Source organism: Cherax quadricarinatus, chromosome 61 (genome assembly GCF_038502225.1).
Source record: "Cherax quadricarinatus isolate ZL_2023a chromosome 61, ASM3850222v1, whole genome shotgun sequence".
Lineage (NCBI taxonomy): Eukaryota > Metazoa > Arthropoda > Malacostraca > Decapoda > Parastacidae > Cherax > Cherax quadricarinatus.
This window is the reverse complement of record NC_091352.1, coordinates 6,010,187-6,023,019: the sequence shown is the minus strand read 5'-3', so window position 1 is coordinate 6,023,019 and position 12,833 is coordinate 6,010,187. Positions and strand designations below refer to the sequence as shown.

Genomic DNA, 12,833 nt, shown 5'->3' with positions numbered 1-12,833 from the left:
TTTGTAAAGCCTCAAAACGTAACTAATGAACAGAGGAAATGTTAGTTTAGTTCCAGGAATACCTACATTGTTTATTCTGGACCCTATTTTGAAATTGGAATATTTTGAACTTTGTGTTAAATTGGCCAAATTAACAATTTCCGATCACTTTAATTTGTAGTTGAAACAGTTGACTTGGCGATTTCTTGTGCTCAATCGATAGAATAGAAGTAATACTAGTGAAATAGCTAAGAATTTGGTTGATTGGAATAATGTAATTGGCCTAAAATGGGAGTCAAAGTCGGCAAAATCGCCGATTCGTAAATATCGCTGACACATCAAAATTCGCGAGAGCATAATTTCTTCAATTTTACATCAAATTTCGTACTTTTTGTTTTATTACCTTCACAAAAAGATTCTCTACCATTTCATAAGAAAAAATAACAAATTTTTTTTTTTTAAATTCTTGGACACGGGCACCACTTCAGATTTGGGCCTTGGACCCTGAAGGGGTTAATAAAGATCTGGTGATGATTGATGGGATGGGAGGAGGGGAGAGTGTGGATGGTGTTAGTGTTTAGCAGGGGAATCCCCTTCCATTAGGACTTGAACTGGCAGCCTCACCATGCCTTACCACACTGTGTATGCCACTACGATTCTTAAATCTTTCAAACCAACCTTTGCTGGCCTTAAATTCACTCACATCACCACTAGTTGCAGGCAATTTCTTTACCAAATCATCATGCACTCCGACACACACACTCCACTTTCGTACTTTATAATTATCTCTTTCTTCATTTCAATAGTCATTAGCACCTTTTTTCTCGAAGGGTTGGCACTAGAAGCTTTCTCGGGGCCCATGGTTACTTATTTTGCAGAAACAAGCACCAAAAACAGTGATAATATGGATAATATGGAATGTACCGAATGTATCCTTAGATGCACGCACACTGGCTGGCTTGTAAACACTGGCACACACGGTGCAGTTCAGACCACACGTGGACACGTCTCATACGAATTGTATCGGATGTCGGGTTTTCGATTGAATGTTGAGGCAAAATTTTTGCGTTAAAATGCATCGAATGTCGGATTTATCGAATGTCGGGGGTTAACTGTACATTATTTAGGTATGCATACTGGTCAGAGAGCCCGTCATAAGTCTGAGTCGTTGGTGAATGAGTACATCACTAAGTGAGGAGAGGCTGTATTTGCTACAAAGACTTCACTTGTGATTTATTAAGAGGTGTAGAAACAGTACTATCTTTACAGTAATGTAGATACTGACCTGTAATTGATATTAACTGAATTTTAATGAGAATTTTGACAAGTTGCCTCTTATGAATTTTCTTTAATTTTTAGGCATTTATATGAGCGACAAGCGAAATACATTTTATCAACATTGTATTGAAATTGCTTTCATTATAACACAGTAAATATAAAATAAGGTGGGAAAAATTGGTCTTTCCTAGAAGAAATAGATTTTCAAAAGCTGTATGTTTTATATTCATAAGAGGCAGCTGAAGTAAATACACAAGGATTTTGCTTATTTTTTCGTAAACTAAATTTATCTTGACTTAATAAATTGTAACAGTTATTCAGAGATTATTCATTAGCTACTTTTGCTATAATTGTTGCATCCGATTTTAACTTCTCTTGGATCATATTAAGTAGAATGCAATTCTGTGACGATACTAAAATGGCTAGGGCTAAGTTTATGGGTTTTGTTCACTACTGGTAGTTTAGATAAAATGAACAACTTATATGTCATCAGATAAGATTGAGTGCATAAAAGTTTTGGTAAACCCAATCCTAGTGAAATCTTTGCCCAGTAAAATATAAATTGGCTCGTCTTGTGCCAATCCTGTCTCTTACTGATGATGTACTTTTAAAGCAATTCCACAGTGAAGGATGATATTTTAACTGCCATATTTACTACAGTAGTACCCACTGGCACTTGATACTTTATATGAGACTTGCTCATGCCCTAATCTGTCTAGTGCCAGTAGATGAAATTCTTGGGCATTATGGATGGCTTGGAGGCAATTAGAAATGAGGGTGTGACATATTTTACATCAAAAAGGACAAAGGTAAAAAAACAATAACTATTTCCACATTGTCTGAAACCCTTAAATTGTGCAAATGTATTTTTTCAATAAGATTTAAGGTAACATTGTTATAGAAGACTACAAAATGTAATTGAGCTTAAAGAGAGACAGTGAAAATGATCACGTAATTGTGTGTAACGTGTTACAGACTGTCCAGTAGATCACTTGTGACTAAGTTTTGTGATGAATGGTTTGAAAAACCGACAAGTTGAAGATTGAGACACTTATGCAGCATATGGGAATCTTTATTCAGGAAACGTTTCGCCACACAGTGGCTTCATCAGTCCAATACAAAGAGGAAGGCGTAAGGAGAGGAGGAGTATGAGGAAATCAGTCCCTCAGCCTGGAGTCAATGTGTTCAGTCCATCAATCTTGTAGAATGTACATTCTACAAGATTGATGGACTGAACACATCGACTCCAGGCTGAGGGACTGATTACCTCATACTCCTCCTCTTTTTTTTTTTTTTTTTTTTTTTTTTTTTTTTTTTTTTTTTTTTTTTTTTTTACACAGGGTTTGACAAGGTTAAGGATCCCTAGCTTTATTGACAGCTATATTACAGGTTAAGGATTCCTAACTTTATTGGCAAGCTAAGAGCTGTTACCTACATCAGCTCATTTGAAAGCATTTTTATTGTTATGAGACATACAAGTACGGAACAGGATGAAGTTGGAGCCATCTGTGGGCCAGCATTTTCATTTGATCAACTGACTTTATCTCGTTGACATCATTATGCTGTACGAATGTGTTCCATACTCGAGTCATCCTGGGTATGTATGATCTCAGATGGAGTGATGTTCTGGAGAAGGGTACAGCCAGAGTGAAGTTGCTGCTTTCTGCCTGTCTTGTGGCATAAAAGCTTGTTCACGCTGTCCTCGAAGTGGATCCAAGTGTGGTATTTTGACAATATTGGCCTTGTACATAACAGTAAGGGCACCCACATCCCTCCTATGTTGAAGGCTCTGCTGAAATGACAGATCTATCCAGGATGGGTCCAGGCGAGAGATGAGATGTCTTGCTCTGTTCTCTACTCTGTCAAGCAGTCGCAGATGAGAGGGGGGGGCAGGCAAACCAAGAAAGTGGAGCATACTCAAGGTGTGAGCGTACTTGTGCCTCGTACAGGATCTTGCAACCCCTACTGTCAAGCAGATGCGAGATACGGCGAAGTGCTGTAAGCTTCCTGGCTGCCTTGTTTGCAAGATTTACAACATGGTTCTTCATGGACTGATGAAGCCACTGTGGCGAAACGTTTCCTGAATAAAGATTCCCATATGCTGCATAAGTGTCTCAATCTTCACTAAGTTTTGTGTTCATATAATGAGGTGCTTTGATGATTTTCACTTATAATGATAGATAGATTTTGATCATTTTGTGCTCAGCATTTGCCAGATCCTCAGTAATGAAAATCTTTTAAAATTATATACTTACACAGGTGCTCCTCAGTTTATGATGGGATTACATTCCGACCAACTCATCATAAGTTAAAAACATCATAAGTCTGACATGAATGTGATATGCTAAATAAATAAATAAATATATTAACTACTGTCACTGAATACAAGTTACAGACTTGCCACCTTCATGGTGGGTAATTAAGTTTCCTCTCTAAACTAATTTCTTTTGAAATATTGCAAGTCAAACCATTGTAAGTCGAGGAACCCCTGTGTATATATATATTTTAAGTTCTGATTGTAATACAGTATTATATGGCGAGAAAGTGCCTTATTATAAATTAATGCAAAATATGGTGTACTATTTGTATATACGGTACTAGGGGTATGCCATGTGTAAAAGTATCAGTGGGTATTGGCTAAGTTTGATTGCATCAGTATTGTCCTAAAATTGAGTATCAGTATTAGCAAAACTTTTGGTATCATCCCATCCCTAGTATATACCCAAGTCTTAATTACATTAACATTATTTCCTTAGGTTGATGACTATTAGAGATACCCTTTTTTCAGGCCAGAGTATGGAGGATTCTGGAAGTGTGCACAAGTTGGTGGCATGTACATGCTCACACAACTTTGCAAGATGCTCCTACTTGCAACATTCTTTCCAACATCAGATGGCCCACCTGAAACTGCAAGCTTGGCAACGGTAATATTATTGTTTTAATAGTTTTTATGCAATCAAAAAAGGATTAAAAGAGGAGATTTATGTTTTCCATTTTTATAACTAGAATTTACATTTTTTACTTGGTTACATTTTAAATACAGATTTTTTTCTTTAAAAAATTCTCCTTTGTATCAGGGCTTTAATTTTCACGTAGTATTTATAGACATTTTCTTCATTTGAGGTGCTGTACTATATATGCAGAACCTTGTGTGCCTTTCCATTAATAGCACGTGTTCAGCTTGCCTAGTGTGCTAAAGTTCTTTGAGCAAGGTACAGGAACACTTTTGGGTATACTACATTATTATGGAATCTGTTGAAACTGGGGAAATAAGATAAGTGTACTGAAAGAGTACACATTACAGAAATGATGTTTTGATGCAGTATAGTGAAATGCTGTAAGACAAATGACTGACAGTCATGCAACTCTTTGCTCATTTATTCACTTTTTTCAGGAATTGGTGAAAACAACAGTAGACTTTGGGGATGTGATGGGTCTTAGCATCGTAATGGGTCGAGTGCCAGGGGCAGGACACATTAAAATATTGATTACTGGCCTAGGATGGGCTGCTGCAGACCTCCTCCTGACTCGGGCTCTTCCACTTTGGGTTGGTGCCCGTGGCTTGGAATTTGATTGGAAATACATTCAGATCAGTCTGGATGCTAACATAAGTCTGGTAAGGCACTTGAAATTTCTATGTTTAAAAGATTGTTGTTGTTTAAATTACTTATCTTAGTAGTTAACATCATATAGATTAAGACAGAGGTATTTATAGCAGGTGGGGACATATAGTTTTGGGGTGGCTGGTGAGTTTATAAATGATATACATGAAAGAAGGGATGGCACCTATAAAAGGACAAGTGAGAATTTTTAGAATTACATATAGGAGAATAAATCTGTCAAGTATGCCACTTAGTGTATGGAAGAATTATTATATAAAGAGAGAGAGAGAGAGAGATAAGGGTAAGATAGAAAGTTGGCCTGCAGAGGAACAAGGATGATTTAGGAAGGGTAGGGGATGTATAGACAAGTGTTTACATTGAAGCATATAACTGAACAATGCTTAGGTAAAGGTAAGGAACTGTACCATTAATGGATTTAGAAAATGCATATGATTGGGTGGATAGGGGAGCAGAGTGGCAGATATTAAAAATGTATGGAATAGAAATTTTTTTATGTGGATAGTGAGGCACAGGTGAAGGTATGTTGGAGGTGGGGGGGATTATTTCTCATTAACCCTTTGAGGGTCAAGAGGCCCTCTCCTAAACTTGTTCTCAGGGTTGAAAATTTTTCAAAAGAAAAAAAATTATTTTTTCTTATGAAATAATCTTTTTCCGATCATACCCATCGGCGATTTCACCCACTTTAAAGCCCTATTTTCGGCCAATTCCAATGTACCAGTCGACAAAAATTATAACTATTTCACTAGAACTCCACTTTTTCTATCAAATGATTACAAAAAACTACCCATTTACCAGTTTCAACTATCCAGTAAGGTGGTCAGAAATTGGCAATTTTGCCAATTTCACACAAATTTCAAAAAATGCCAATTTCCAGATAGGGTCCAGAATAAACAAGACAGACGTTCCTGGCACTAAAATAACATTTTCTCTGTTCATTAGTCACATCCCCAGGCCCCTCTTACATTTCTTTTGCTTTCCACTTTGAATTTTTATTCTCACAAAAAAACAGAAGATTTGCTGTTATGAAGACTACTGCATTAGTGTAGAAATGGTATAAATAATATCAGCGCACTTGTGAAAGAATATCAGACTCGCCAGTTGATGTGTATTGGACGCATGGCATGATTTGTTTACTTTTGAACTTTGGCAAAAATCGAATGTTTCTGTTGCTTTGAGCTCAATATCAAGGTACTTTTCATTGTGAAACCAATCAAAATTGTCTCAATTTCTGTAATATGTCTTCCATTCTGTAAAATGAGACCAGGAAAGCTAGAATACAACCAAAATTGCTGTTTTAAACCAAAAACACGGTCGGAGTTTTTTTTTTCTCGTTATGCACTGTGTCCTGCAGGATTTTTTTATACTGTGCACACTGACCATATAGACCCATTCTTTCATATGTAGGCCTACCAGCTTTCTCTCACTAGATTTGAAGGCACTAGAATTTATGCGTTCTAGTACGGCACCAACCTTCCTGTGCAAGCCGTACTAGTACGGCACCAACCCTGGTGTGCAAGCCGTACTAGTACGGCACCAACCCTGAAAGGGTTAAAATTAGGCCTTATGGATATGTGATGTCACCATGGTTCTTTAACATATTTGAAGACAAGTGGTTTTTATGGCTTCACATGCCATTGGAGGGTGAGCAAGGTACCATTTACGAGATGCTACCAAAAAGTTCCTGGGCTACCATGAAAAAATATATAGGCATATCTAATCACCAAGTTGAAGCTGCCTCCTCCGGCAGCTTCAACATTTCTGGAACTCTTCTCTCCTAATGGTGTCTAGTGTGGCCTGCAATTCTGCTTGAATCTCCTTGTTTTTAAAATGCCACCCCTTGAATGTCATTTTTATTTTTGGGATGAGAAAAGTTGCAGATCTAGGAAGTAGGGAGGGTGGGGAAATGACCACCATGTTTTTGACCAAAAATCAATGGTCTCTCTGGTCTGAGTCAGCAAGTGGGGCACAAATTTTGCAGCTACTCACCTCATGCTCAAATTTTCAGTCAAAATGCTCTGAAACAACCCATAAGAAATTCTTGTAGTATCTCCAATATCCTGGATTCTCTGATAAGTCTTCATGAATAGCCCTCCTCACTTTTTCAATGTTGGCATCTGTTTTTAACATTGCAGGACGGCCAGGGCATCATCATCCTCAACTGATGTTCGTCCAGCTTTGAATCAAGAAAACTATTCAAAACAATGTGTCCAACCCATTGCTCTGTCACCAGTTGTTACTGGTGAAGCATTTTGTTTCACTAGTCATTTTATTTATTATATTAACACATCGGCCATTTCCCACCAATGTAGGGGGGCCCAAAAAAGAAAAACTATCACCATCATTCACTCCATCACTGTCTTGCCAGAGGCGCACTTACGCTACAGTTATAAAACTGCAACATTAACACCCCTCCCTCAGAGTGCAGGCACTGTACATCCCATCTCCAGGAATCAAGTCTAGCCTGCCGGTTTCCCAGAATCCATGAATACTACCCTGCTCACACTCCAGCAGCACGTCAAGTCCTAAAAAGCATTGGTCTCCATTCGCTCCTACCTAGCATGCTCACACATGCTTGCGGAAGTCCAAGCCCCTCACACACAAAACCACCTTTACCCCCTCCCTCCAGCCTTTCTTAGGCCAACCTCTACCCCGCCTTCCCTCCACTACAGATTTATACACTCTCGAAGTCATTCTATTTTGTTCCAACCTGTCTACATGTCTGAACCATCTCAACAACCGCTCCTCAGCCCTCTGGATAATAGTTTTGGCAGTTCTGCACCTCCCCCTAATTTCCAAACTACGAATTTTCTGCATTATATTCACACCACACATTGCCCTTAGACACAACATCTCCACTGCCTCCAACCTTCTTGTTGCAGCATTCACCACCCATGCTTCACACCCATTTAAGAGCGTTGGTATAACTATACTTTCATACATTCCCCTCTTTGCTTCCATGGACAAAGTTCTTTGTCTCCACGAACTCCTCAGTGCACCATTCACCTTTTTCCCTACATCAGTTCTACGATTCATCTCATCTTTCATAGCCCCATCTGCTGACACGTCCACTCCTAAATATCTGAATACATTCATTCACCTTCTCAATATTCTCCTTCCAATCTGAGATCCTATCTTTTATTACCTAATTTTTTTGTTATCCTCATCACCTTATTCTTTCCTATATTCACTTTTAATTTTCTTCTTTTACATACCCTACCAAACTCATCCATCAACCTCTGCAACTTCTTTTCAGAATCTCCCAAAAGCAGTGTCATCAGCAAAGAGCAACTGTGACAGCTCCCACTTTGTGTTATATTCTTAATCTTTGAACCCCACACCTCTTGCCAACACCCCATCTATAAATATATTGAACAACCATGATGACATCGTACATTCTTATCTAAGGCCTTTTACTGGAAAATAATCTCCCTCTCTCCTACATATTCTAACCTGAGCCTCACTATCCTCGTAATAACTTTTCACTGCTTTCAATGACTAACCTACCTATTCTATACATTTGTAACGTCTGCCATATTGCCCCTCTATCTACCCTGGCCTAGGCCTTTTTCAAATCCATAAATGCTACAAAAACCTCTTTACCCATATCTAAATACTGTTTACCTATATGTTTCATTGTAAACATTTGGTCTACACACCCCCCTACCCTTCCTAAAGCCTCCTTGTTCATCTGTTATCCTACTCTCCATCTTACTCTTAATTCTTTCAATAATAACTCTACCATACACTTTACCAGGTATACTCAACAGACTTCTATAATTTTTGCACTCTCTTTTGTCCCCATTGCCTTTATACAAAGGAACTATGCATGCTCTCTGCCAATCCCTAGGTACTTGACCCTCTTCCATATATTTATTAAATAAAAGTACCAACCACTCCAAAACTATATCCCCACCTGTTTTTAACATTTCTCCCATCAATCCCAGCTGCCTTACCCCTTTTCATTCTACCTACTGCCTCACGAACTTCCCCCACACTCACAACTTGCTCCTCCTCGCTCCTACAAGACGTTTCCAGCCATTTTTCCAAGCTTGAAACAGGATTTCACACACCATTTCTTTTAAAGATTCCATTCTGGTACACACAAAAAAAATGCAATAACATGCTGACAACAAGACAAAAAATGCCCGTCTAACCTCAACAGAATGACTGACCACACTGAAACTTGCCATGCTGCTTCACAAAGGAGTGCCTATGCCACTGCCATATTTCACTCAGGAATCATGTGAAAATTCAAATATGGGAACTTTTTGATAGCACCTTGTATGAAGGTGTTCAGGGTAATCTGTTTGGTGTTTTTTTATTAAGTGTGACTGTGAAATAAGTCACCATGGACCCCAAGAAAGTTCCTAGTAAAGTTCCTTTGGTAAAGAAAGTGAGAAACATGATGGAATTTAAGAAGGAAGTACAGTGGTCCCTCGTTTTTCGTAATTAATCTGTTCCTGGAGGAGCTACTATAAACGAAATTTACGATTTGCGAATCAATTTTCCCCATAAGAAATAATGTAAATACAATTAATCCGTTCCTGACACCCAGAAGTATTAAAACAAAAAATTTTTTTTACATGAAGTATACATGTAGTACATAAACAATACAATGGGAAATGATGAATGAAACATTAACAGCATAACACTTACCTTTATTGGAGATTCTTCTTAGTGTATGGGAGACTGGAGGAGGAGAGTGGATTGTTTGTAGTTTGGAAGGGGAATCCCCTTCCAGCAACACCTCGGGTACCAATTGCTTTTCTGGGGTTGCTTGTCTTCTCTGTTTCTTAATGCCACTAGGACCACCTTGAGAGTCACTGGAGTCCTGTCTCGCAAATTAACTGTGGAGAGAGCTCTGTTTCTGGCATCTCTTTAACACTTCTCTAAAATGGCCCAAGACTTTGTCACTGTACATGTTGCCAACATGGCTTGCAACAACCTTGTTAGGGTGATGTTTCTGCATAAAGCTTTCTATCTTACCCCACATAGTAAAAATCTCTCTAATTTCTGAAGAAGGCACCTTCTTCCATCTCTCTTCCTCCTCCTCTGCAGCAAGATTCTGAGCTGCGATCTGTTGCTCTTCCTGCTGAAGCTCTTGCAGCTCCTCAGTGGTGAGCTCTTCGTTGTGGTCTTCCACCAATTCTTCCATATCCTCCAAACTCACATCCAACCCCATGGAACTCCCCAGTGCCACAATTGATTTTACAACAGACATAGGCTCATCAGGGTCAGTCCCAAACTCTTCAAAATCCCTCTTGTCGACACAATCTGGCCACAATTTTCAATCGTATTTCTCACCTTCTTTACCACAGGCTTGGCACTAGGAGCTTTCTTTGGAGCCATGGTAGTTATTTAGTACTTGCAAGCACTAAAATAAATGGAATATTATGAAATATTTCGCTGGAGCATGTGAGGGGACTTTCGCTCACTGGTAAACAATGCCAGACTGGCTGACGCCACGGCTCACGCCGTGGGTTCGCGTCCCAGACGAACTACGATTCGCGAGTCAACCTATGAAAAGCGAATCCATGTTTATACGAAAATACCCCTCTGATTGGCGAAATTTATGATTGCCGAGAACTACGAAAAGCGAGGGACCACTGTAATAGAAAAATATGAGAGTGGTGTTCAGGTGTTGGAACTTGCCAGGATGTATGGCAAAAACAAATTAATAATCACTTCTATCCTGGCAAAGAAAGAACAAATCAAGGAAGCTGATGTGGCTTGCTTATTAACCCTTTGAGGGTCGACAGGCCCTCTCCGAGACTCGTTCTCAGGGTCGGCCAAATTTAAAAAAAAAAAAAAAAATTCTTATGAAAAGATAGAGAATCTTTTCCCAATCATAATGACACCAAAAGTATGAAATTTGATGGAAAACTTGCGGAATTATGCTCTCGCGAAGTTAGCGGTCTCGGCGATTTTGCCCACTTTGAGCCCCATTTTCGGCCAATTCCACTGTACTAGTCGACAAAAAACATGAATATTTCGCTAGAACTCCATCGAATGAGTGCAAAAAACCACCCATTTACCAATTTCAACTATCCAGTACAGTGGTCAGAATTTAGCAATTTTGCCAATTTCACACAAATTTCAAAAGATGCCAATTTCTGAATAGGGTCCAGAATAAACAAGAAAGACATTCCTGGCACTAAAATGACATTTCCTCTGTTCATTAGTCACGTCTCAAGGCCCCTCTTACATTGGTTTGCTTTCCACTTCGAATTTTATTCTCACAAAAAATAGAAGATTTACTGTTATGCAAACTACTGCATTAGTGTAAAAAATGGTATAAATAATAATGGAGCACTTGCAAAAGAATATTAGACTCACCAGTTGACGTGTATTGGACACTTGGCATGATTTGTTTACTTTTGTACTTTGGTAAAAATCAAACATTTCTGCTACTTAGAGCTCAATTTCAAGGTACTTTTCATTGTAAAACCAGTCAAAATCATCCCAATTTCTGTAATATGTCTTCCATTCTATAAAATGAGACCAAGAAAACTAGAATACAACAATAAATACCATACGAAAATACAGTGCAAAGTCGCTGTTTTATTCCAAAAAAAACGGTCAAATTTTTTTTTTTTCTCTCATTATGCACTGTGTGCTGCAGGATTTTTTTTTATACTGTGCACACTGACCACATAGACCCATTCTTTCATATGTAGGCCTACCAGCTTTCTCCCACTAGATTTGAGGGCGCTAGAATTTAGGCGTACTAGTACGTCAAAAACCCTGGGTCGTAAGCCGTACTAGTACGGCAGAAACCCTCAAAAGGTTAAGTGCGACTGTGAAATAAGCCACCATGGGCAGGGAGTGTAGCAGGCAGGCAGGGAGTGTAGCATGGAACCAGGGAGTATAGAAGGGAGGCAGGGAGTGTGGTAGGGAAACAGGGAGTGTGGAAGGGAGGGAGGGAGTGTAGCAGGGGAAACAGGGAGTGTGGAAGGAAGGCAGGAAGTGTAGCAGGCAGGCAGGGAAGTAACCCCAGAGAGGGCTTTGATACCTGAAGTCCTTATGGAGGGGGATTCCCCTTCCAAACAATAATCAGTCCCTTCTCTCCATAAGCCAACAAGAGTCTTCAATAAAGGTATATAATAGTGATTTAAATGTTCATTTATTTAATTTATTTAGTTCTCATTGTTTTGTGTATGTAAAACTATAATTAATCTTTAAAAAAAAATGTATTTTCTGTTAATAGTTTTGGGTGTCTGGGATGGATTAATTGTCTTTACATTAATTCTTAAGGGAAATATTGCCTAAAATTTAGGCCGTTTCGAATTTAGGCCAGCCATCTGGAACAGATAACAGCCGAAAAACGAGGTCCCACTGTACTAGGATAGGGCATGTAAGTATTCTCATACATTTAGTAAAGATCACCTCTCATTGAGGTGCTTTTGATCAAAGAAACTCGACCTGCTTTCACATTCTTTCAATTTAACCCGAATTCCTCCTATTTTTTCCAGGTGCTATATGACTCCTCTGTGGGTTTAGCACTTTCCCGTGAATGGAATATTAATAGTAAATATAAGCACTAAACCTGTATGGGTCACAGCACTACAGGTAAACATGCGAAAGTAGGACTGTGCGAAGTCTTGGAGTGAGGGGCACGGGTATGCTAGGGTATAGGTAGGTGGTAGGGAAGAGTGCAAGAGTAAAAATTTATACCATGGTAAAACAGATTACTTTCTGTTGAAAGCTTAAGTGTATATGCATAAAACTGGGACTTACAACAAGGTTATTTAGTGTGTTGGCAGTGTAGACATTGGAAGTGAATCTACATCAGTTTTTCTCACATTGCGTGTAAATAACCACAATGTACAGTGGACCCCCGCATAACGATTACCTCCGAATGCGACCAATTATGTAAGTGTATTTATGTAAGTGCGTTTGTACGTGTATGTTTGGGGGTCTGAAATGGACTAATCTACTTCACAATATTTCTTA

The 12,833-nt window shown here is 38.9% G+C and overlaps 1 protein-coding gene across 2 annotated transcripts in view; it reads left to right on the top strand.

The window, feature by feature from the left end:
- The window catches only part of LOC128699412 (BOS complex subunit TMEM147), a 74,932-nt gene that overhangs the window by 14,664 nt on the left and 47,435 nt on the right, over positions 1–12,833 (top strand). For both annotated transcript variants that reach the window (XM_053792093.2, XM_053792092.2), the window contains exons 2-3: positions 4,046–4,181; positions 4,652–4,873. In XM_053792093.2, the coding sequence (XP_053648068.1) occupies positions 4,046–4,181; positions 4,652–4,873 (358 nt within the window). The remainder of the gene's footprint in view (positions 1–4,045; positions 4,182–4,651; positions 4,874–12,833) is intronic.